Source organism: Emydura macquarii, unplaced genomic scaffold, assembly GCF_026122565.2.
Source record: "Emydura macquarii macquarii isolate MOO-44397 ecotype Brisbane River unplaced genomic scaffold, CSIRO-AGI_Emac_v2 contig_2481, whole genome shotgun sequence".
Lineage (NCBI taxonomy): Eukaryota > Metazoa > Chordata > Testudines > Chelidae > Emydura > Emydura macquarii.
Window position 1 is genome coordinate 3,273,227 of NW_027132618.1, and position 27,657 is coordinate 3,300,883.

Genomic DNA, 27,657 nt, shown 5'->3' on the forward strand with positions numbered 1-27,657 from the left:
TTCACATCCAGCTTCAGATTTCAATTCTCTCTACCTCCTCACTGCATGAAGGTGCTCATATCTGGGGTTTGCATTCAGGCCCGGCTCTTTAAAAGCTTATCACAGCTGGGCCTAGTCAGTTCTTGGGTGGGAGAATGCCAAGCACAAGAGGAATCTGGAATACATGCACATTTGTTCCCCAGACTATTATAGGACTGCTACTGACAGAAAAGCAGATTCACCGTTAGCACAGAGGTGGCCTTTCTGTTGTCAGACACAGGTCCCTGATTCAATTTCTTGCTGGAATAGATTCCTGACAAATAAAGTTAATCCTTTATTTGATACATACTCATTGGGTTACTTTCCTGCATTGTCCACATCAGATTTTGAGTGAGAGGGGCATGTCCTGGACGGGCTGCGGTACACAGGATTGCAGAGATTCTGGGCAGTGATGCAGCTGATCGGGCAGTCTCAGGGAGGATGCCATAATTTAGACAGACCTTTAGGGCTGTCCAGGTTACACTCGGGGTCTTGCCTGCCTCCAGGGGAGCCCAAGATCAGGAGGGCGCAAAAAGGTGTCTCAAAAACAATACGTATAGGTAAATTTTTTTTCCATGGAAAAATGTACTGTCAATTCACCCTTATTGTTGACATACACTTTTTGTTGAAAACATTTCAAGCAACCCATATATAAATACATGTGTGTACAGCAGAGAGAGCAAGATGTAGGTGCATGCACGTGATTCCTACATTAGGAATCCTTGGGTACAGAGGAATGCTTGGTAACGGGACTACTGTGATTCTACTGTGCAGGATTTGGGGGACCATGCTGTGGGTGCAGACCCATTCTATGGCACAGAACACTCTGCTAAAGGCTTTGCTACTCTCTGGATCCTGCCTTCTTCCTCCAACATTTAACTAGAAGAGAGAAGCTTGTCTGTGTGGGACCCAGAATCTTCTATTGGGGTTCTCTTGAACTAAGTCCCCCAGGAACTAAGGACTAGCACAAACATCATCACTTTCCGCTCCAAGTGCAAAGCACATTTCTTGGATTTTGCCTTCTCTAACATAAACACATAGCAACAGGTATATCTAACAAACAAAAAATAAAATAATATTTAAAAACCCTACCAAAACACGGCATTTTGCTCCACATGCTTCTTCCTCTATGAATGAGAGAATAAACAACACATGGGAGATGTGTAGTCGCAATGGAATGAGCTCAGATACTGTAGGATGAGCACAATATAAACATCTGAATAGAAAAGTATTCTAATTCCTTCTATGCATGCAGATTCTTTTCCTACTGATTAGTGTGTCACAAATGCCTTTTAAAATTATCCTAATTTGTGCTGTATATAAAATAATGATCACAGTGTTAATCTGACTTCACAAATTTTTGGCAAAATGCTTGAACAGATCTTTGCAAAATGGGATCTATGTAATGTTTTGTTTTGAATATGCACTGAGTTTCCTTTTCATTTGCCTGTTTGCAATGTTTTATCTTGATCAAACATAGAGCCAAAACTAAACAAAGAAAAACAATCAAAGCTTTAGTTCTATTAATTCCCAGTATCTGCTCTTCACAAGTTTGCTTTCCATTTTTTATTTTAAGCGCTTCTACACAATCTTTCCTAGGAAACTAGAATCTCTAAAGCTTGCTCAAAGTTAACTGGGAGAAAAATGTAAGTGTTCAGATTTTCTGCTAGTATAACAGGGAATAAATATGATTCTATCAAGTCTTTCAATGATTCAATGATTCTTAGATTTAGTAGTGTTTTCCTAACCTACCACCATTATTTAATTAGCTGTCCTACACCATCTGCTTTAGGAGCAAAACTTAGAGCTAAAGATGAAGTACTATTAACCTCCAATAGGAGATTTGTAATTTCAGTTTTAATATTGTAAATCCAGAGAAGTGCATTTCCCACTGAAGTCAATGGAAGTTGCATGTATTCAGTACCTCTCAGGATTTGGCCCAGGGTTGGTAAATCATTTGAGTGAATGAGTTACTTCTCAGATCACCTTCTGGATAATTTTGGTAGCAATGCCTGCATCCTTCAATTCCATCCTACCAATCGTGGGGAACCGTTTCAATGGATGCTTTAAGTCTTTGGAAAATTTCCCCATTTAACTCTCCCCTTCCCCCCGCCAATTCAATCCCCGGTGACTTGATATAAACCACTTGGTGGAACACACAGTAGCTTGTTTAGAGAACCATCTTTTTGCTGTTTCTTCCTACATATAGGAATATTAAATTGTCATCTTCAAATTTTGCTGATGCCAACATATAGTCACAGAATACAGTGAAGCAGTACTACTGAGAAAAAAAAGATGAAGTGGTGGATTAATCCCATTCTCTCATGGTGCATACGGCAGAAATAAACATCTCTGCTGGTTAGTGAATGATCCCATAGGAGGCACAAGGACAGAGAAGGGAGAAAGAGAAGGTCAAGATGAAACATTCTGTGCTCATTGGGGAAAAACTTGACATGATCATGGCTCTCCAAACAGCAAATGGTACCCCAGCAAACACTACTGTATTGAACTGGAGAAAGCTGGCAGCAATGGTAGTTTTGTTTCTTTCTTCACGTGACCTCTTGAACCCCCTGCTGGAATATTAATATTTCTATAGCATTCTCCATCTAAGAATCTGGAGGTGCATTACAAACAATCATTAAGCTTCATATCCTAGGTACGATATATGTATTTTTAAACCCATTTCACACATGAACAATAAAGAGACATAGGAAGATAAAAATCACTTGCCAAGGATCACATAGAATTAGTGAGAGTGCCAGAAATAGGAACCTAGAGTTTTAACTATGCTTTGATTTCTAGTCTCTTCCCTCCCTTAAACAGACTAGTGTTCAGAACTTTAACATTGAATTTTCTGAGTTTTGAGAAATTATATTCACATTAATGTTGTATTAGCTTAGTTCTTTACTTTTTAAATACAGAGGGAAAAATCTAAGAATTATAACCAAATTTTCAAACTTGAGTGCCTATAGTTAGACACTTAAATGCATATTTATGCACTTGAACAAGTAGCCTGATTTCAGAGGTGATGAATACCCACAATTCCCACTGAAGTCAATGAGGGCCAAGTGTATGAATCAAATGTCAGATATTGGATCATGTGATTTATTTAACCTACCTTTTCAGCTGCCTACAGTCCTAAGATTTGTAATTAAGGAACATTGCCGACGAGTCAAAAGGGCAGCACAGAAATTGTTTTTAACTATTTTGAAAGCTGGACCCTTTAATGTGAAGACTATTCTGCCCACACTTGTATAGTTTTTGCAGAAAAGTCAATATTACCAGAAAAGTAATTCAAATACTGATGAAGTCAGTATGTGCTGTGGCTCACATCAGAAGTCTGTACAGTGTAACAGCCTATTAAATCATAGCTCCTTGCAGGATGTAATCATTTATCACCTTGCATTGCAGTTGTAATGATCCATTACACAGTTAAGAATAAGGGATCTTTAAGTGGAGTCAAGATATGAATACACTGAAGTGAAATAGATTACGTTTTATCCTAACAACACGTAATTTTCTCTGTTTCGAAGGAATTTTCACAATTGGGTGTTTTCCTGTCCCTTAAGTTAAGGACATGCCTAAAAATTCACTTTCTACTTCCCAAATAAAAAAGGCTCACTTCAGAGCTTCACTGTTTTTGAAGCCAAAATAACCCTTAAAAAGCCTGTAAAACAGAGTGAGGCCATGTCTACACTACAAAATTATGTCAATCTAACTTACACTGGCATACAGCCACCGCAGTTATTAACTCACTTATGTGTGCATACACTTGGCTTCTTGTGTTGGTGGTGCACATCCTAACCAGAAGCACTTGTATCAATTGTATTGTCCAAGTGGGGCATTGTAGAAGGGCTCCTGAAAGCCAGGAACAGTCAATGTAAGCAATACAGTGTCTGCACTGACATTACATCAACCATGACTCTATGTGGCTCTGGGAGGTGGTGTTACTATATTGATATAGAGAGGCACTTAGGTCAGCAGGAGTCCAATTGAAGTTAAAACACTTCCACAGCTAGGTCAACATAAGGCATAAGGACCGAACCATGTAGTGTAGACCAGACGTAAAATCCAAGGTAATCAGTTTCTGTACAGCAGGGAATGGAACCACGTTGTTTTTCGCATTTGGGAAGTATCACCTTCCAGTACTTGGGACTTGCACCTGCTAAATTGTACTTGTTTAGATAGATTCCTTGACTTTAAGGCCAGAAGGGGCCATTATAATCATCTAGTCTGACCTCTTGTATAATGCAGGCCATAATTTCTGGTTGATCTAAATATATCTTTTAGAAAGACATCCAATCTTGATTTAAAGACTTCAAGTGATAGATAATTCATCAGATCTCCAGCTAAGTTGTTCCAATGGTGTGTGTGTTGGGGGCGGGGTTGAGGGGGTGGTAGGGTTTTTTGTGTGTGTTTTAAATGCAGCTACAATATAGAACACCTAATGTGTGTTAAGCTTTTGGTCCTGGACAAGTATTAGTGATGTGCAAAACTATCAGAAAATTACAGTACTGTATATAATAAAGTAGTTGGCAAAAATATGGTATTATCTACTCTGACAGTTCCCAGGCTTGTTAACTGTTTACTTTGCTTCTTTACACAGCATTACTTATTATTGGTAAAGTACATATAATTTGAAGTATCTCTCTCAAATGAACATGTTCAATTAAATTAAAAAGTGTAACTGAAGGGTATAAATGAAGTATATCTTTAAAAGCACAGCAACCCATAGATGAAGAAAAATTCAGAGAAAATGGGATTTGCTTGTAAAGTGTGCATTGCATCACCCTCTAGTGGTTAGTCCACATATAAACCCTGCTCACCACTAGTTTTCCATTGGAAAATGCAGATTAGACTAAATTCATTTTGCAGGAAGGTATTTCATCAAAACTTTCAATGGGAAATTATCAAAATGATTTATTTTGATAAGGTCAAATGTTTTGTTTTGACTTGATCATTTTAAATTTTATGGTATTTATTAGCATTTTTATGTTTATGAAATTGCAAAACAACTAACTGTGGTATGTAACGTTATCGCTTACATCAACCTCTGTGCCAGATGACTGGAGGATAGCTAATGTAATTCTGATTTATTTAAAAAGGCTCCAGAGGTGATCCTGGCAATTACAGGCCACTAAGTCTAACTTCAGTACCAGGCAAATTGGTTGAAACTATAGTAAAGAACAGAATTATCAAACACACAGATAAACATGATACGTTGGAGAAGAGCCACCACAGCTTTTGTAAAGGGAAATCAAGCCTTGCCAATTTATTAGAATATTTTGGGGGTGCTAACAAACACGAGCAAGGGTGATCCATTTGATATAGTTTATTTGGACTTTCAGAAAGTCTTTGACAAGATCCCATAGCAAAGGCTCTTATACAAAGTAAGCACTCGTGGGACAAGAGGGAAGGTTCTCTCATGGATCATCAGTAACTGGTTAAAAAATAGGAAACAAAGGGTAGAAATAAATGGTCAGTTTTCATAGTGAACAGAGGTAAACAGTGGGGTCCCCCCAAGATCTGCACTGGGGCCAGTGCTATTCAACATATTCATAAAAGGGCTGGAAAAAGGGGTAAACAGTGAGGTGGCAAAGCTTGCAGATGATACAAAATTACTCAAGATAGTTAAGTCCAAAGCTGACTGCGAAGAGTTACAAAGGGGTCTCACAAAACTGGGTGACTGGGCAACAAATTGGCAGATGAAATTAAATGTTGATTAGTGCAAAGTAATGCACACCGGAAAACATAATCCCAGCTGTCCATACAAAATGATCAGGTCTAAATTAGCTATTACCGCTCAGGAAGATGATCTTGGCGTCACGGTGGATAGTTCTCAAAAACATCTACCCAATGTGCAGCAGTAGTTAAAAAAGCTAACAGAACGTTAGGGGCCAATAGGAAAGGAACAGATGATAAAACAAAATATCATGATGCCGCTATATAAATTCATTGTGTGCCCACACCTTGAATACTGTGTGCAGTTCTGTTCACTCCATCTCAAAAAAGATATATTAGAATTGGAAAAAGTACAGAGAAGGGCAACAACAATGATTAGGGATAGGGAACAACATCCATACGTGGAGAGATTAAAAAGAGAGGACTGTTCAGCTTAGAGAAGAGCCGACTAGAGCAGGAATATGACAGAGGTCTATAAAATCATGAATGGTGTGGAGAAAGTGAATAAGAAAGTGTTAGTCACCCTTTCACATAACACAAGCATCAGGGGTCAACCAATGAAATTAATAGGCAGCAGGTTTAAAATAAACATAAGAAAGTACTTCTTTCTGAATAGCCAGAGCTCAGAGAATAGCCAGAGTTCAGAGGAACTCCAGCCATTCATCTTTTCTCCCTGGAAATGGTCCCTGTGGTAGAGACCTGGAGTACAGGTGCCATACAGCCACTAGGCCAGCTGTAAGTCACCCATAGGTCCCCTTAATGCAAAGGAATCTGCAAGTAGCCAGTGAAACTGGCCTTTAAGCTGCTTTGCACTCTCAGAACAGGAATAGCAACTGGGCCTATGAAGGTCATGTTGTTTTTCTAAAAAATATATGCCCCTAGTTCAACCAGAGCTATTGAACTGGAAGTGGGAAATAATTCAGGGAAGCCCCATGGCCCGTGTTCTGCAGGAGGTCAGATTAGATGATGAATGGTCCCCCAAGTCCTTAATGTCTATGGATTTATGTCCTAACCAATGTAGGATTGTTCCTTGTTGTCCATTTGCTAGGGTCTCATCCAGTCTCATTTTAAATGTCCCAGATGATGTGGCTTCTATAATTTTCCTTAGAGGATTTACTTCTTAGAATGAAACCATCTCTGAGTAATGCAAGCCCCACTCCACCCAAAAGTGTTAATAATATTGCTGTTCTGTAGCTGTATACAGTCCTTGATACCCATATGGAAGCTGCCATTGCTATCTTAGCAAATAACCAGGTCACAATAGAAGTAGAAAATACAAGGGGATAGAATTTTTTCATTTAAGCTCTTATACCTGGTTGTTTGTGAACCAAGTTTCAGTACAGGTTTAATGTTTTTGACTGTGCTATAAACAATTAAATTGGGGATGTGTGTGAGGGAAATGTTGGTCAACTCTCATACAGTGGAAAGAAGATATCTAAAGCTTTCAAATAAAATTGTGTTACTTATTAATTGCAGCATCAAGCTGTTTGCCAGAGATTCAAACTCTGGCAAACAAGCTACCCTAGGGTCATAGCTGTGAACTGACTGCTGTTTGCCCATTATGTTTGAGCTCAAAAACAAGCAGAAATGCTGCCAGGAATTATCCTGACCTACTGTGCCCTTCAGAATTCATACGGCTCCACCAGCTAATAACCAGGCTGCCAAAACAAAATGAGATAGAGCTCAACAGGAGAAGCCTGGCTGTGTAATCTCATTCTCAGTCTGATTTCTTGTTTGGTGTGAGATTGTTCAGGAGAGGTGAGGGGACATGTGACTTTAGCAACATTGCTAGCTTAAATCAGAATTAGACAGTGCATATACATGGCCACAGATACTCAACTCAAACATGAACTCACTTCCGCCCTGTTTAGGCCCTTTTGTGCTCACTTTCTGCAAATATTTAAGTAGTCAAACTGTAGTAGCACAAATGCTTGTGGAAAGTGAATTACTCACAAACTTGCAGCTAGTCATTAATGTGTGTGTTACAGGTCCCCTGCTGTGCCTGACCCATAGGAGATATGAGTCTGTTACAGCCCCAGCTAGCGTGTTTTGGCTCTTAAATTTAAGCTGTAGCAGCCTTTTTTGTTTTTTTAACTGCAGGTGTCCCCAGTTGTATCATCCGAGATTGGGTCCATCACTCACGCACACATGTATTCACACTGGGAGTGGGTAGGTAGGATGGTAATATGAGATGCTATGGGATTTAATGGGCAGAGCATTGGACTGGGACTCAGCAGATCTGGGTTATCATAGAAGATTAGGGTTGGAAGGGACCTCAGGAGGCCATCTTCTAGTCCAACCCCCTGTTCCAAGAAGGACAAACCCCAACTAAATCATCCCAGCCAGAACATAAACAAGCTATGTTCTAATGAAAATGTCTGTGGTCAAGCTATAATAAAGTAAGTTCAGTAGTAAACTCTAATTTATCAAATGATAGTTTAGAAATGCAAACATTCAGCAGCAGAGGTAAAATACACGCCACTGAATTTTCAAATATGGGAAATTTTGACAGTAATTAGAAATCTTCTGTAAATAACTTTTATTAATTTTTATATTGCTTATACTGAAGACCAAATTCCTTCCTTGGCTTTTCTTTATCAGTGATCTTGCAATTCTGTAACTGAGAGCGGGGATTGGCCTGAAAATAGGAAGTTTAATATATTATAAATTGACTTCATCTAACATTTTAAGTAGTTTGAATATTAATTTTCCTCTTAAATCTTGTAAAAATAATTATTTCAATTGCATGCTTTATACAGTGTCTTTCTGTGACTAGGAAGAAATGAAATGACTCTCCCCAGCACCCTTTTCAGCATGCTTTGGGGATGAACGAAACCACAACGGCCCAATAGTTTGGTTGTATTCAAAAACTTCATTCTTAGAGAATCAGTGGCCAAACCCACTCAGAAATCAGCTCCTAAAGTATGTGTGATGCATTGATAGCTTGAGGAGGATTATAGTGTCTACTATTGTAAATTAAGTATCATAGTTACCAAATAAAAAAAGTGAGATTTTTGCAGAACAAAGAGTTCTGCAGTGCTGGGTAAGTGTAGAATACAAAGTATCCACGATGTGCAAGGTAATCTGGAGCTTCCCACATCTTTAGAATACTAACTATTTGCAACTTGAATACCAGCTGCAAAGCCTCAGGAACTCTGTGCTAAAAGCTGGATATGGCTGGAGAAAATGAAATTGCGCTCAGCTGCCATTTTCCTTTTTTGATGTAAGATTCATGTGCATCCTGCTTATATACAGAGCTAAACCAGCACCAGCATGGGTATTTCCCATGAAAAAGAATGGAAACTCTGCCAGATTTTTGTCTCACTGACTTTCCACTGTCAGGGCTTTGCCCCTACAACCGAAAGGTAGCTCAGCCCCTGTGTGGCGAGTCAGGCCCGTCCCCACAGAGGCGCTTTTGCCTCTGCACTGCATTCCAAATACAGGCCATGCTAGTGTTGGAAGTGAGGCCATCCATCTATGAGTTATAACTGTACTGTAATACTAAACTGAATGCTCAGTGCAATAATCATTTTTAAATGTTTATTTCGTTACGGGTGAAATTCACCCCTCCCTGTATAAAGCCAATGTAAGGTATTTCCCTGAGCACAGGCAACCCATTTGTTGCTTCAGTCCATAGATTGGAATAGTGGACACAACTTCTGTGCAATCCATATTCAGGGTTCTCAGATTCTTGATCTGTTGGTCCTGGGCCTGTCCCATATCCCCTGTCATGCTAACTTACTTCGAGACATCCCAGACACCCCAGTGCAATACATGGTTGCGCCCAAGTGAGTATTCTGTACTTGGCCTACTTGCTTAGCTGTACTCTGCTTCAGTGATGCAATCAGCTGCACCTTGGTGAATGTCACCTTCCATATTTTGTTTTTTTATATACACACATAGATCTCAGATTCTAATCCCAAAGTCAACAGAGTTATACAAGTATAAAACCGGAGAATTAAGTATGCATCCCCCACAGAAACGATTTAACCTGGTGTGCCATTTTTAAAATGTATATATATGTAAAATAAAAATATCCAGTATTGCTTTTTTTCTTTAAAAAATACCATTTATATGAAGCAACAATAGGATGGCTGACTGCTTCTTGGAGTGCCGAAAGCCTTTGGCAACCTGCATCAGCATTAAGTTGCACAGTCTATTGCACCTTTTTGTTTACCTGTCAGTCAATCATCTCCTTTCATTTCTGAACGTTCTAAAGCACTCCAGTCTTCCTGTGAGCTGCCTCTGAGTAACTGAGCATTGCACAGCAAATCTAGGCCCCGCTGCCATGGACCAATACACTTCCAATGACACACCTGCACTGCATAGAGCTCAGCTGCACATGAATTCTGGGTATGGCCATGTATAGCTGTTAGGGGTAGGCCCAACATGGGATGAACCGTAGTATTCATTGCTATGTGTAATCACCCATTTGCCAATCTGCTGAAATGGCTACAGGAGTCCACCGCATCCACTGGGTTGGAAGAACCTCCACAAAAAAGCTATGCAGCAACTCCATGACTCGTGAGAGTTCTCCTGCCCCTCTTGCATATGTCCTTAGTGTCCAGTCTGGCTATTCAGGGTTTGTGCTGGACTCTGGATTTGGGTCTAAGTAACTGAGAAGCATCGAATGTGCATTGTATTATCTTTGAGATGTGGAATTGCCCAGCATTTAATTTTAAATAAAAACTTCATTTTTTATTGTTTAGTAAAAACATAGTCAGGTATTGATAGTATTTTGCAAAACAACAATAAACCCAACACACCTCATTACATAACCACGCTAAATCGTCTTTTATGGACAAAGGGCTTAATCTTACTGTCACTGAAGTCAATGGGAGCTTTCAAATTACTTCCTTAAGAATGGAATCTACCCCTCGAAGTCCAATCCTAAAATCTTTATTCAGTCTAAACCGAATACTGTTCTATCTAGACAACTGTAGGTACAAACATAACTGTGGGTTAGTAGCATTAGCTCCTTTTGCTGGGTTATCTCTGTCTAGGTATATTGGAAGATGTTACACATCTCAGCTTCGCGTGGACGGGTGTGGAGCAGCACATAAAGGGCTAATGTGCTCCCTCATTGTGTCACGCAGTCCCTTTTCCATTCAGTCCAGTTCCAACAGTGAATTGCCCCTAAATCAAAATTCATTCAGTTCCAAGAGCAAAGTTCCATTTTTTTCTTATTGGAAGCTACAAAAGTGAAAATATGTAATGAAAGCCGCTTGGTGCTTATCTAATCAGAACATCATCTCACTCAGTTTCAGTGTCAGTACTGCTCTGCTTTGCTTTGCTTTGTTTTGCAGCTCTGTCACCTAACTGCTCACGAGATCACACTCTTACAAAATAGATAAGTATTTATAACCATACACAGAATTTACTTTGTAGCTGATTTGTTGATTCTTGTGAGCTTATTTGTAGAAATCCCATTATCGATAGGATACATGTGTATAGTTAGATTTATTCATAGACATTATCACTATCCCCCATTGCATTCCCTGGTGTTGAACAAATAGTAAAGAGGGCAGTGTTTTGTTCACATTACCCTCAATAAATGGGTTTAACTATGATATAAATCTCATAATTCACCTCTTGAATCCCAGTGGTTATCGGACAAATCCAGCAGCTTTAGCTGTAAGCCTTCAAATATACCTCTGCTGACAGTCTTTGGTAACGTCGTAGTTCTGCAATCCTTCACACTTATTGGAGTTTTCAGTTGCTATGGCTTCAAAGATTTCACTGAAATTAAACTTTTTACATATGTCAGAACGGCTAATGAGCTTTTACAAATAACTCTTCAGTAGCCCAGACTTCTGAGCAGGGTTTATCCCATGTCACCAGCTGAGCAAAGGCCAATCTGTTTAGGATTTTAGGGCGGCTCCACCCCATTCTGAACAGAATTATTTCCCTCCCATGAACCCTCTTTTGTAAACAGCTGCAGCATGCTCAGAGGATGCCAGCGCTGCTGAATAGATGAACTCGCCTGGGGCGCTCACGCAGCAAAGCATGTAAATAGCTCCATCATCCCCACCCCCAAACTCCAGCACATAATTTCTTTGGTGCCTTTTGAGTTCTGCTAATGTAGGCATCAAGAAATCCTATGTCACCCCCAAACCTGAGTCTCCTGCACTTTACCAAGTTACTAACAGTCAGCTTCCATATATCGTCTTGCTTTTAATTATTTGAGTGATTTCACCTCAGGCAGATGTGTTTGTAAACTAATGGCTTTAATGATGCAATGAGATTAAAAATGAAGCCTAATTATCTCAGTATATTTAACCCTCGGAATGCTTCCAGGCACGCCTATGGCTACGAGCGCCTCTCTAAGCATGCAAAACAATGAGAGTTCTGTGGCACCTTAAAGACTAACAAATTTACTTGGGCATAAGCTTTCGTGGGCAGAAACCCATGCATGCATTTGACAAAGTGGGTTTCTGCCCACAAAAAGTTTATGCCCAAATAAATTTGTTAGTCTTTAAGGGGCCACATAACTCTCTTTGTTTTGCTGAAAACAGACTAACACGGCTACCTCTCTGGAACTCTCTAATCATGCAGGTTAATCATTTTCACTGCTGCACCACAAAGTGCTCCCATTTCATTGGAGACATTATTTTCTTGGAATGGTAGACAAGTAGTAAGTTCTTTTGGAAGAAGTACTTCTGTGACTAATGAGATTGCATGATGGGTGATGGTGCCTATGAGTATTGTGAGTATTTGGTAGTAACCCTAAGCAATGGCAGAAGAAGGTTATTTTTAAAAGGGAATCTCCACATTTCACTAAGATCCAGCTCAGTGCCCTCAATATTCTTAGGTGAACAGAACAACTCTTGACTACTGTTACCAGAGTCCCCACAACTCTGAGGCTGTGTAGGAGTCTGTCATCACGGTAGTATCTCAATATGGCATATAATCCATCTTCTTCAACTGGCGTATGAACTTCCAATGGTATGTCACATAGATTTGTCACGTTTGAGTTCAATATATTCAGGACAAATATAAATAATTGAGATCCACTGACTGATATCTTGTTCCAAAAATCAGCCAATGCTCGTACTTTCTACTAGGACTGTGAGAGAAGCTTAGTATGTCAAGTGGATCCCTCCAGTTTGACTTTTCACTCACACAATAATGGAAAAGTAATTTTTCTTCCATGGTTTGATTTATACTTTTTGAAGATTCAATGCAAGTGTCATGATTAAGGGGAGAGTTCAAGGCCATAATCTAAATGCTGATTCCAGTAAACCAATGCTATGGATGATCCCACTCCCATTGAAGTTCAAGGGAGTTTTTCCATTAACTTCACTGGAAGCAGATCTGATGTGACTTTGAACTCTTAAAATTCATCACATTGCTCCTAATTTTACTTCCTCCTACCTCCCCACCCCATGATTACTTTCTATTCCTGGTGTTTACACCTTAAAAATATATAGACTTATCATGCTCCCCTTTTATCTTTTGTTTAACCAAGCTACATCTTTATAATTCTGGCAATTTTTCTTTTTAAGTCAGCCCCTGAACCATTTTCATGCACGGAGCTAATCATAATACTTAGATGTCCTGGTGTTTGGCTTAATACAAGGACCTATATAGGTACTTGAATATCTCCTTTAATCTGTAGATCTCAATGCACTTTTCAAAGAAGAGTAAGCATTATTTCCAGTTTACAGACAGGAAAACTGAGGCATAGAGAGCCCATGTGCTTGCCATACAGCAAGTTCCTGCATAGATGAGACTACAATCCAGGTGTGCTAACTCCCTACCTTGGGTGCTAACCACCAAGCTATTGTATTTCCCAATTTTTAAAGATCTAAGGTAAAATTTTCAAAAGTGCTTAAGAAATTTAGGATCCCAAGTCCCTTTTTCCAAAGTGACTTAGGCATTTAAGGATTCTAAGCACCACTGAGAGTCATTGGGACATAGGCTCCTAAGGGCCAGATTTTAAAAAATATTTAGGTGTCTAAAGATGCATATAGGCACCTAATGGGATTTTCAAAAATGCCTAAGCACCTAATTCTCACTGAAATCAACTCCCTTCTTAAATCCTACCTGTCTACAACTTTAGGCCTAAATGCCTTCAAAATTCTGACCCTTAAGCACTTTGGAAAATTTGACACATACACCATGATCAGTAGAGTAGACAGAATATCTGGTATCTTTTCTATACTTCCTCCAGTTTTTTCAATAGTTTTTGATAGTGTGGTGCCCAGCAATGACTGATATATTACATATGTAATCACACCAAAGTCACACAATGACAAGGAAAATTGATTTCATTACTCAGACAATAAAGCAGTAATACTCTAAGTGCTACTAACTCCACGGAAGTCAATGGAACAATGCCAATTTACACCAGACGTGGATCTGGCCCTTGCTCTCAAAAGAGTTTTGACAAAAGTTATAAGTTGTCCCATACTCTGTTAATTCCTGAGATGCTACAAACAGAGCCATCCTGGAACTCAAACTTGAACAGAGAGTAGGAGTGAAATCCTGAACTCATAGAAGTTAATGGCAAAACTCTAGTTAACTTCACTGCGGCCAGGATTTCACCTTGGAATTTGTTTGCATAAATTATAGTATGGATGTTCAGTTTGTCATGCTGTCTTGAGTAGCTCATAACTGTGAGTGCCTACCTCAGGGCAGACTGTCAAACACAAGGCAGACACCTCAAACCGGTGGAATGTTCTATAATTCGATTTCACCCACACACTTACAAATGTGAATTCCCGGATCACTATTATCAGTGTCACCATAAAGTCATAGACAACTCCCTTTGGCTCTCCACCCAGGCAAGCTGGACTTAGTGAAAAATGGTCACTTACACCAAAAATCACAAAATATTCAGGTTGCTTCCAATCCCAAGAGACTAGTCACTTACCCCAGATCAATTGGTAGCCTAGATCTTACACCAAAGACACATCCTGTAGCCAATCCTGTAATAAAGTATTTAAAGGTTGGAAAAGGAAATAGGAGAGTTATTTACAGGTTAAAGCAAGCATGCATCTAACACAAATAAGTTGCAATCTAAATCCTAAGAGTGACAGAGTTGTAGTGATCTGTCAATTCAAAATGCCTTTCAGGGCAAAGCCAAGGATCTCTGACTTCAGGTTAGAGTCTCTGGCTCTGTGAAAGTTCAAACAGCAAAGAGATGAATAATTTTTCCTTGTGTCCATATTTATAGCTTCTTCTCACAGAAACCAAGCTGACATCAACAGTTCCTCCAAGGTCCCTTCTTGTGATATGGGAGAGGGGGAGGAATGCACTCAACAAAGTCTTTGATCCTTGATCTCGCACAATAGCTCATTTGAGTTTAATGAACCCAGGATTTAACATCTTCTTGTTAGAACCCATCATTTGCATTACACAAGGCTTTTTTCCCTGTTTGATGCGTTACGTAGTCACAGAGGTTTACAATGCATATGCTTCTATCACTTTATAACATGGGGTACAGTTGAGTGAGAACAATACGTGCAGCATCCTATAAGCATTTTATAAAACACTAAACACATTCTGATCAATTTAACACCTAATGTTTATTTTCATAATGCTAACACACAGGTAAGCAAAACTGGTTTCCAGCTACACATCTGTAAGTGTTCAGTGAGGCCTAGGGCCTTCACGTGAGCTGGCATCTGGTCTGCCAGCATCACATAGTCAACATACACTGTACACCTCCTATCTATGCCCAGTTTATATGCTGTGGAAGGAAAGACTGTGTCTAAACCTAAGTGCCTACACATCTGAGAAATTATTCAAGAATAAAGTCTTCACAGAGACATTTTTAAAAAAAATCTAAAGTAAAAGATAAGGCAGCTTCTGTCTCATAACAGTGAAGTTTGTACCATACTTCAGCTGTGGTCAGTGTAGCCTAGGGTCAACTTACGCAGAAATATGATAAAGTCCCCCATTTTTCCACCTCCTCAGACAGCATCATAATGGTCAAAAATCTAGGTGAGTGATACTAATTTGGTGTACTTCTCCATCTACAGCAGATGAAAATCAGACCAATGTGGGATATAATTCTGGGCAAATTAAATAAGGCCTTCATGATGCAAAAAGGAAAGAATCTTTTGAAAATCAGTCCAAAATATTATTAAATATGTATTTATTTTGTATCATCCTCATGAGGCTCCAGTTGCTCCTAGCAGCCACTCCCTAATATTTAGACTCTACTGGCCTGCTTCTGCCTTTACTTCCATCCATGTAAATTAGGAATTATCTTAATGGAGTTACAGCATTGTAAAACTAGTGTGAGAGGTGAATCAGGCCTTATAATTTTATTTAAAGGCTATCATTGGGTTCATCTTGAAATGTCATCTTTTTCACTTCATCATGGTAGTGCTGTGCACATAATTCATAAATCTGTTATATTTGATCTGCTTTATTTGTTCTACAACTAATTAGAAAATTATTTGTTCTACAACTAATTAGAAAATGATACTGACATTTTGATTTATAAAATTATCAGGTTTGCCTTTGTCCTCTGCCTTAGTCCTCTGAGTGGATAGGTATGCTCTGTTGTATGAAATGTGAGGCCTAGCTGAAGATGGCTGTTCTACAGACAAACCTCTGCTTATAAAGGGGTTGAGATACTACCGAGCACAATAAAGAGGCAGAACCTTAAAATGCACTGTTGCTTTAGGGCACTATCAAGCAGTTGCCTATTCTAATAATTGTCTTTCTTTTACAGCCACAATATTCTTCTCTATGAAGATGGCCATGCAGTTGTTGCTGATTTTGGAGGTGAGGTTTTGGTGATTAATCTGAAAAATGTCAGCAAGCTCTCGATAACTAGGGCTCTGTTTTCTATGATGACTCAGACGGTTAATGAGGCTGCACTTTGCTTCATTATTTTCTCTGAAAAGGATCCTGGAGAGTAGATTTGGTCAATTGCAATTCTGTCTTGTTGAGTTCTGCAGGGTTCCATTGTGTACTCTCTCTTATTAAAGGTGTGTATAGGGTTGTGTGGAGGGTGAGAGGGGAGGCAAGGCTACAACTCATGTCCAAGCTATGGTTCTTTCAGAATGCCAATGAGCCCCTTCTCCACATATCTCATTTAACTCAGCCAATGCTGCTGAACACCTTACCCAGTGTCTAACTGAGACTGGGATATGGATGAGGGCCAAATGGCCAAATCTTAGTACAGATAAGAATGAAGTTGTGCTGGTAGGATGGAGGAAGGAACTGGGGAAAATGGCAAGGGTTAGGTATGTCCCTTTACTTGAGGATGTGTTCCTATCTTTTGTTACTACAGTTTAGGGGTAGTGCTGGATCCCAGTTATCATCAGACAATCCTAGAGCAGGTAGGGCCAGAATAGCTTTCTTTCATCTTCATCTGTAGAGGGAGACTCTGGCTATTTCATTCAGATATGGAACTTAGGGTATGTCTACCCTGAAAAAAAAGCAAACCACCCATGAGAGCCAGTCTCTGAGCCTGGGACAACTGACTGAGGCTAGCAGGATTCGCTCTGTGGGGCTAAAAATAGCAGTGCAGATGTTTCCACTCAAGCTTGGACCCAGGCTCTGTGACCACTCCCCTTGATGCGTTTCAGAGCCTGGGCTCCAGCAAGAAGAGTCACCCTGCTATTTTCAGTCCCATAACACAAGCCTGCAAGCCCAAGTCAGCTGACCCAGGCTCTGAGACTTGCTGCCCCAGAGTCGTGGGGTTTTTGCAGTGTAGTCATGCCCTTTGTCACCACAAATTTTGACCAGGCTTCTCCATAATGATCTGAGGTCGATGCAGAATGCAGTGGCTCACTAATTAAGAAGATTTTCTGTCTGGGAGCACAGTCTACAGTGCCTGTTGGTGTCTGGGTAGAATTTAAGGAGTTGGTTTTCACCTAATAAGCCCTGAATGCCCTGGGACCTGCCTATTTGGGATACCACCTCTGTCACTGTGCCACTTCAGCACAATTATGATCAGCACTGGTATTGAGCATCATTTTAAAGAAAGGGAGAAGGGTGATGATGGCAGGACAGCATCTGCAAGGGGCCCTTAGTTTTGAGATTCAGGCACCCTGCAAAGCACCTACTTTTCTAGGCTATTGAAGAAGGAGGGATGGACTGCGGTCTGGTAGTTGTAGAGATGACTGAGGGGATCATTATTTTTCTTTTCTGCTGTTTATATTTTGGTTGGGGAGGCTGCTGGGTGTGTGCTTGTTTGTACAAGTAGGAGTGTATTTTTAAACGTATCTCAAAGGTACCTAAATTCCTGGGTAGGCACTTACGATTGTTTACACACAAGATCTCATGAAATTGAAGTCTTCTAGAGCAGCCTGTAGCTTTTATCTGAACTTCTCTTATATTATCAGCCATCTGAAAGGAAGTATGACATTAGGGTGCCAGTCTTCTGTGCCTTGGAATTTTAGTATTGGTTTTTGGAGTTGTTTGTTTTTAAATCTCATTGAAGTTAGACACACCAGAACAGTTAACCCTGAGTTTAAAAACTCTGAGACAGATCCTCAGCTGATGTAAATTGCCATGAAAGCCAATGGAGATATGCCAATTTATCAGTGAGATGGCTCACTGATGTTTGAAGCTCCATGTTGTCGGGAATACCTTTCTAATAGTGGGATATTGTATTTCCTCTTGATTTTACAAAACCCCAATGTTATGGAAGTGCTGGTTTTCCACCGAGACTTCTGTAAAACGAGGTTTACCTGTAGTGTTGTTTATTTAAAATTTTTCCTTTTTTGTCTCAGAATCTAGATTCCTGCAGTCCCTGGATGAAGACAACATGACAAAACAACCTGGGGTTTGCTTCTTGTTCTGTTCCATTTAATTAGTATAAAATTTATGTGCAAACTCAGCCTAGGAGAAAATGATGAGATTAGATATGTTTTTGCTGGAATGGATGATGTTGTACAGTGACAATGTAATGCTTTGTTTCTTTCGTATGTAAATGTTATTCTTAAAGTGTTTGAGATCAGCCTTTAGAATAGCAGAGATTAATGGATACAAAATATACCTACTATGCACTCACAAATGGGCTCCCTATTGTGCTGCCAAAAATGATGTTATTATATGGGTCTCATTTTAGCACTATCACCCAAGAATTCTTTGGCATAACATGCAAATCACTCCACATATATGATTCTCTGATAGTCTGAATTTCTGACAGGGCATCAATTATTATCCAGCATGGATTTTCTTTCTGAGTTCTTTTCTTGGTATAGTTATTTCAAATAAATTGCTCATATGGTCGCAACTTTTTAAAAGACAATACTCAAAAGCTCACAGGCACTTTTGGACATGCATTTTACAAAATTTAACCCATACCCTTTCCTCCTGTCACTAAAAGGTAACAATACATTCATGATACATAGCATCATATTCTGTTACTGTGGAATAGAGCAGACTACAATGTTAGAAATAGTGTCATCCTAATAACAAGCAGGAATAAGAACTAACCATGTAAGAGGGAGAAGTGATGGCTGTCGGTCCAGACTTGCTGGCCATTTGGTCCAGATGATGCTTCACTAACAAACCTCTTTTAACATCTTGGTCTTTTAAGAACTGTGGGTGAAATTCACTCTAGAGCAGAGGACCAGAGTAAGACCCATTATGCCTCATGAGCCCAGTGGGTGACAGGTTGTTTGTGAAGCACCCACATAAATGGGTGCCTGCAGAATGTGATGATAGCACAGGAGAGAAGCCAAAGGATTAATGTACACACAGATCCAGTAGTTTTAATACCCTGCACAGTATTGCCATTATTCCAGCTCCAAAATTGGAGTAGTACTTAAAGGGAGTTAGACATGCTAAAGTCCTGTACTCTGGTCTCAGAATGGAAGTGTGGATTTCTGCTCCTGCACCACTCTCCATCTTACTCTTCTCTAACTTAAAGCCTGATTATGCTAGCTCTATGCAGCAAAATGAATTCCATTCTAATGCTGAAGACACAATATAATGTATGGTGATTTACTGCATGCATTGTGTATGCTACCATGACTATTTGTTGTTAGAAGACTTACCTGTTGGCTTATGGGGGGGACGGAGGGCGGGGGAGAGAGAGAATGCAAAATACAAAGAAAGATATATTCCTCTGCAAAGGAACAAAACACTCCATAAACATATTATTGATGATTTTTTGATGCACAGAATCTACGCTGGATGGCCCCTGAGGTGTTCACTCAGTGCACTCGATATACTATAAAAGCTGATGTTTTCAGCTATGCTTTGTGTCTCTGGGAACTGTTAACAGGTGAAATTCCATTTGCTCACCTCAAACCAGGTAAGATGCTGAACTACCATGAACACTACTTACATCTCTGAACTGTAATAAAGTAGCTGCATTGCATAGCATTAATTCATATTTTACTAGGATTATGCAGCATTCACCTAAAAATTCACCTTTGCTAAAGTACCAGGAAACATAGGAAAATGGAGTGTGCCTCTGGATTTGGGTGGAAGCTTGGGGAATGACAGAATGTCACTCCAGAAACTGTAAAGCCATGGAAGTTTAGGGGATTTTTACTTGGAGTTGAGAGTAGAGAGAAAGGGTCGTAGTTAGGAGAAGAACTGTGATATGTGCAAGGCCTATCAGGCAGGGACTTCAAATAGCTTTCTTACTGGTTGAAAGAAGACAGGTCTGTGCATGAAATTTTCTTGTGGGAAAAAGTAGTTTTCACTTATACTGTATTGAATTTGTTACCCAATAGAATATAAATCTCAACAATGGTGTACAACCATCTATCTATCTATCTATCTATCTATCTAATCCTGCTTGTGTCCAAGGTGCCTATCACTATTGTATCAGGATCTCCTGATTAGGTGAATTATTTTATAAAATAAATAATTCAAATGCTAAATGGAATCTCATACATGACTTATTGAATCAGTTTCATTCCCACATTATTGAAATGAATATTAAATTAAATGTATTATGTGGTATGTAGCTTTGCACATTAAGTAAGCAACTTGTTAATGATATATCAGACAGTAACTGAAACATCAACTTTGGAAACAGTTTACTGGGAGCTCTCTTATCTGTGAAATGGCAGTAAAGCTGATGCTAACATCAAAATGTTTAGGTATGGATCCTCAAGTGCCTCCAATTTTCTGATAGCTTTAAGTTTAAAGAGAATTAATGAATTCCTTTATGGAATGTTGTAGAAGTAACCCATCCCTTATTCCTCTCTACCAAATTTTTTTCAGTGGAATTTGACTAATCACTTCTTTTTTAAAACAATTGCTGTAATTATTTTTCTTTTTATCTATATATATATATTTTATTTGCTTCTTCACTACCTGGGTTAGGCCGAGCCTGGAATTGGAAGTACCAAACATCAGCTTATCTTGGAACCAAAAGCAGGAACTGCAGGAGCTCTTGTAAGAATGCCTATTCTCACATGATTTCTAGTCTGATTTGCAGAACAAAGAGGTTCAGATAAGTTCAGATCAGCATCTCAACGTTCACCCATCACTAGTTTTCATCAGTCTCTCTTTCCATCTCTTGGATGGACTTTAGCTTGGCTATATTAAGCAGCAGACAGTAACCCTCATCAATTCTGTTTCTCAGCAGCATCCTAGCAACTGTGGCATCTCAGAAGTCCTACTTCCAAGGCTGCTAAAGAATGGATGTTCACTCGATTGCTGTCCTCCCTTACTGAGTTTCAGTAGCTGTGCTTCCTCACCTATTCCCCTCTCCAAAGTCATTCTCCATTCTGTTGTTTGCATCATCAATTCTGTCTCTTTTTTCCTCGGTACCACTTTTCTGGTTTCTCTCACTACTTTCTTCCTCCTCCAAACAACTTTTCTAGCACAGGCTCTGTACACAGTAGCCACTGCATTGCTGCCTATCTTGGGATATGCATTGAGGCATGGTACCAGTGTCCCTTTCTTGTGTAATACACCTGTTTTTCCTGAGTTGCAAAGCACAGTTTTATCCATTTCCCCTCTACTGTGCAGTATGCACCAGGCAGGAATATCACATCTTGGTATTTCATGCTATTCTATGTCCTGGTGATGGTGGCAATATATCCTACATTACTATGTGCTGATATAGTATTAACTTTTCATTGAAAATTCACTAGAATCCATCAAAGCTAAAAACATCGCATGGAGTGAGATATCCATTTGTGTCTTGTAAATCTTCACATACTTGACCACTTTCAGGTAGCTCTACATATTTTTATTTATCCCTGCTTCCTCTGTGTGAAATTCACCCCTACACAGAGCATTTGTGAAAAGCTCTCCACACCAGTTAAGTCCTGTTTCAGCTCTTAGGTTGAAATTCGCTAATGGGCATAAGGCCAGAACAAGTGCAGTGCACCACTTAAGTGAGATTAAGCTGGCACATAGGGCTTCTGCTGCCCCACTACAGAAGGGTGAATTTCAGCTCTAATACTAGGCTTAAGAAGTGAGGAGGACTAGGGGGAAGCATTATGAACTAAAGTGGAATTCATTGGAGGGAGGGAGGGAGAAGGACTCCTTGCTATGTGAATTAACCGAAACAGTAAAAGCTCCTTTTCTTTTCCTTGAGTCTATTTCTTCTCTAGCAGTCATGTTGTGGTAGCCATACATAAACACTCCACATTTCCCTATTCTAAGGATGAATCCTGAGCCATTCATTCAATTTCTCTCCGTAACAGAAGATGCTTAACTTTCCAAGGCCTGATACATTTGAAGTTATACTTATTAATCTCAGAGTTTGGCATTATTTTTGGTATCTGTTGGAGGAAGTTTCCCTGTTCCCTTTCCTCTGAGATCTTATTAAATTCAGATTCATTTGTCCTCTGCCCTTTGTGCAATTAAGCTACTTTTACAATCCTTTGGAGGTCTTCACACAGTTCAAAAAGTCTACTTCTCTTTTGCAGATGTGTAGCTGTCATTAACATCAATAACAAAGGGTGCTCCAATTCAATATATGGTGTGGAATTTCTAAACTGTAGTAGCTGTTTATAACTTCTCAGTCATTTATTTCTGTCTCTGCTGACATTTGAATATAGTTGTCAGATATCTGATTCAATCCTACTTCATATTCTAGTGATACACGCCATTAATTGTCAACCCAGATTCCAAACCTGAATCTCATTCCTCCGTTTTATCTTTCAAGCAGTTGCAATACCTTCTTTTCTGACCAGTTAACTGAAGATCCAGAGTATGTTCTCTAGAACATAGCTCCAGTGCCGTGTAGTCCATATCTTTATCCCCTTCTGAGTGAGATGGCCATTCCTGCCATTTATCTCATTTCATTCTGCATTAACCATTTGTCTGCTGCATAAGATACCAGATGTGTGATGAAACCACACCTGCTATACCAGGTATATCATCAGTATTCCACTGCACAAAAGCTGGAGCACAACAAAGCAACAAAATGGTATACAGAAGTATACCTGGGTTTGAAACCCATCTTAAAGTATACTTCCACAAGGCCTTTCAGAAGTATCCCAAACATATAGGATGAGATTTTTCAAAAGCACTGTGTTGGTCTAATTCTGCTCCCATGAAAGTCAGTCAGCACCATCCGTCCATTCATCCATCACCACCACCACCACCATCATCATCACCCTTACATAACACTTAGATTGTTCCAAACATCAACTAATTAAACCTCCCAACTGCTCTGTGAGGTAGGGGAATTTTATTATCCTCAGTTTATAGTTGGGGAAACTAAGAAAGAAAATGAAAGGACTTGCATAAGGCCACAGAGCAAGTTAGTGTCAGATTCAGGATTAGAACTCATCAGTTCCTGGTTTATAGCCGCTGTTCCGACTCCACTGCCTCTCAGACCATACTGCTTACAAAATGTATAGTATATTTAAATATGAAAACTATGCTTGAACTTCATTGTGTACATCTGATTTAGGCCATATCTTGCAAACACCTTTTGTGGGGATGAGGCATCTTTTATGGCCTATATACAAATTCCACCTCAATACATAAATTCAGATGAGTATTTGTTTAAAACATAAATCCCATATTTTTCACAGACTATAAATTTTAAGATGATTAAAGTTTTTTTGTATGCTGTCTCTGGAGCTTTACTTACAGATTCTTAACCTTCCCTCTGTCTAATATTGACTTTTGTACATGCACAGAAGTATGCGAAGCCATTCAGGTCAAGTACATTGGAATAATTAGATGTTGAAAAGAATACCTAACTATAAAACTTAGCACTTGTAAAATCTGTCCAGCACCCTTTGAAATGGATGTTGTCTTTGCAGTAATAGCAGCTCTAGTACATTATCCAATTCCGTAAAGGTATGCTGTATACAGAATTAAATATCCATTTACCAAATTGTATAAACTGTCTTATAGCCATTGAATCGAAGTCACTACTTATTTTATCAAATGGAGCATCTATTGAATCAAATGGAATCCCCAATGAAATCATTTCAGTATTAAGTCAAATATAATATATGTTGAATACCATATCATATAATACTATAGTACCAAAGACTGCAGCATGTCCCATGGTCAATAATGAAAAACTACTGTATGTGCTTAACAATCCCAATTCTCAAAACAGGTGAGATAACAGTATACAATACAGAACTGAAATAATTATACTGAGGAGTTACTAGAAAATGCACTCATTACTAGTATTTAATGAGCACAGAAATGATCTCTGCCCTATAATCTAAGGGCCAGTCTACACTATGGTATTTCACATAACTTACATAGAAACCTATTTTTTTCATTCTTATAAAATTCTATAGGATTCTTCTAAAGGACCTGCATGACTGTTCATGAAGCATTTCTATGAGTTTCCATGACAGTTTCTCTTTCTATGAACACCCTTGCAAACAAAAAATCTTATTACTAATGTCTATGAAAAATGGATTAAAGGGGTCAAATTTGATCTGAAAATTTGCAATTTTTATTAAAAGTAATGTTCATTGGTGCTTTTTTTGCGTCATGCACCTAATTCTGTTTACATGCACACATACATTGTCCTCTCTGAAGGACAAACACACAGAAGGAGAGAGAGAGAGAACACAGTACTCTATATGTTTATGTATGTATATATCATACCATGCATAGTTCAATTGTGTCAGCCTAACTTTTGGGGTGTTCTTCTATCCCTAATACATAGCACAGACTTCCTGCAGTATATTGTGGAGAGACAGAAGCAGAGTGTGTGTAGATTGATAAATAGTAGGTTATATTTTTCATTAACATCTTTTTTTCTCTATCTGCTCCTTTTTCACTTTCTCTCCTAATCAGAAAGTGAACCCAATGATGTTTGAATCACACTTGCAAAACCATGTTAGAATGGGATCAAAATTAGGCAAAATGTGTTTGCCCATCCCTACTGCATACTGCTACATTTCACAGAATGTATCTGATATTAACATTCTGAAACTTCATTATAGTGACAAAGATTGCAATGAGAACAGACAATGGCACAAATTAATCTGTTCTTGTGACAAAGACTGTAATGAGAATGGGATATGGTTGAAAAAAATTAAACCATTCTTGTTACAATCTCAAGATTGCAATCTCCTGGTCCCCCTCAGATGCTATATACTCTGGTGATGTATCACTTAATAGTGTCAGTTTAACAAAAGATTTTACTTAGCTCATGCTATGAGGCTGGCATACATTTGCTTTGACTTTCCACATCTAAACTGTTTGAAAAGAATGTAGTGGGATTAATTATGTTTTTAAATCACTGTATATATAAACACAATTAGGGAAACATTCTGCCAATTTTTTCTTAGTCAATCGTAACTAGTACATATAAAAAGTCACTCAGATTTGTTGTTGTTGTTGTTGTTGTTGTTGTAATGAATGCTTGGAATTACTTTTAGTGTTCAGCCATACCAGAGATAACTGTAGATTATTTTAGGAAGTCAGAATCTGGCACCAATTTATCTGTAAGTCAAATGCATCTAATGCATGTTATTGAAAACTGCTCAGTTATTCTCTCTTAATGAAGGAATTTTATTATTATGTCATATATTATGTTACATACTATGTCATGTGAGGTGAGGGTAAACTGATATTTCTTTCAGAGGCTATTGTTTCAAGGTTTACACATTGGCAGAAATGTGTTAACATCAAATCAGGGCTGCTGGGTTTTTTAACCTAGTGCATTAAAAATAGTGCTTTGATGGCTTTGAACGCTTCTTTGACCCACTCCATTTGCAATTTAATATTTAAACATTTCCATCTGTTCATATCTGGTTTTTTACTCAAAAAGTAAAGTAAAATGTGTTGGCATATGAATATTTTTGGTACCTGATTCGTAATTAAGCTTTATTATACTGTTTTATTTGTAGCTGCAGCAGCAGCAGACATGGCCTATCATCACATCCGGCCTCCAATTGGGTATTCAATTCCCAAGCCCATATCCTCATTGTTAATGAGGGGCTGGAATGCATGTCCTGAGGTAAGTGCTCCCACTTCATTAACGGATGAAGTGGTGATTACCAAAGTTTGTCATGTGTAAATGGCTGTTTTACCGAGAGCCTCGGAGAGAAGGTGAGCAAGTAGGTATTTTTATATTTGCCACCTTCCATTCTTCTAGCATTAGAAGGCTCCCCCTCAGGCCTTGTTACTGTGGTGACCTGGCAATATAGAAAGTGCTACAGCAGAGAGGTTCTCACTTGTTTTGAGGGGTGTCTTACAAATGAAGTCCTGTGGAGAAATCGCTGTCCCAGCGTAAACCTCTGAGGGAAATACCGAACCAGGCTTGGTCTACACTAGGAACTTACATTGGTATAACTATGCTGCTCAAGGATGTGTTGAGCCATGTTACTATACCAGCCTAGCCACCAGTGTAGACACAGCTACACGGGCTTCTTCCATTGACATAGCTACTGCCTCATGGGGAGATGGAGTACCTACTCTGATGGGAGAAGCTATCCCATCCGCATAGAAGCATCTTCACTAAGCACTACAGCAGTGCAGCTCTGTAAGTGTAGACCAGCCCCCAGTGTCATAAAACAGTGCAGGCAGGTACTGCTGGTATTTACTCCCCTCACCAGAAACCTAACTGGTATTATATTATATCTTCTGTTTTGATTTCTAAATACAAGCTGGGTACCTATATCAGTATATGGCTTTAATTCTGCCAGGCTAGACTCTGGCACTCTATGTCCCCTTTGCTGCAAGCCACCTGCGTAAGCACAGGGTCTTATTGACTTCAGTAGGGCTCTGCAAGGGCACAGGGGATCACCACTGCAGAGCAGTTTGAAAGAAGTGGGTCTCAGGATTTGACCAGGTATGTAAGTGCTAACACACTCTACCTGCTAGATATCTATCTAAGGTATTTATACAGTCTGGACCATAGTACCTCACTATATTAATCCTCCCAGCATTCCTGTGAGGTAGGGAAGTGTTGTTATCCCCATTTTATGAGTGGGGAACTGAGGCCCAGAGAGGCCAACTGACTTGCCTGAAGTCACATGGGAGGTCTGTGACAGAGTAAGGACTTGAACCCAGATCTCCCCAGTCCTAGGCAAATGCCTTAATTACTGGACCATCCTTTCCTCCTAAGGGACTGCCTGTAAGCTAGAATGCCTTTCTGAAACACCATTCACGGAACACTTGCAGACGGCTTATAAAGCAGCCTCTCAATGGTTTTAGACAAGCCAGAATGAAGGAAGGACACTTTAGTCTCTCGATCCCCTTTCTGAGCATGGCTTCCGCAGATCCCATAGATAGGTTTTTGCTCTTGCAACTTCTCATTTGGGGCAAACTTTGGATGTGGGTACGTATGAATAAGAGGGCACTGTTTACTCCATCCTCCGGAGCGGGTGTTTGGAGAGTGGAATGGGAGGGATGAGGAGTGGGCAGGATCTTGGCTGTAGAAATCCCTCCTCCATGCACTGGCAAACACAGCTGAGCCTGTTTAACAGGTGTATTTACTGCTTCCCTCCTGCCCCAGTGCAAAGTGGTAGTAAGGAAGGATTTGAGACTCAACAGTGTGTCTCTTAGTCACAAAGCCTCTTAGGGCTAATACTAGGAGTAATGTTGCTTATCCACTACCCTTGCTCAGGGCTGTACCTA

General features: G+C 39.4%; 1 protein-coding gene across 2 annotated transcripts in view; it reads left to right on the forward strand.

The window, feature by feature from the left end:
• The window catches only part of TNNI3K (TNNI3 interacting kinase), a 129,376-nt gene that overhangs the window by 62,011 nt on the left and 39,708 nt on the right, over positions 1-27,657 (forward strand). For both annotated transcript variants that reach the window (XM_067563383.1, XM_067563384.1), the window contains exons 18-21: positions 16,388-16,440; positions 18,399-18,451; positions 19,798-19,930; positions 25,926-26,035. In XM_067563383.1, the coding sequence (XP_067419484.1) occupies positions 16,388-16,440; positions 18,399-18,451; positions 19,798-19,930; positions 25,926-26,035 (349 nt within the window). The remainder of the gene's footprint in view (positions 1-16,387; positions 16,441-18,398; positions 18,452-19,797; positions 19,931-25,925; positions 26,036-27,657) is intronic.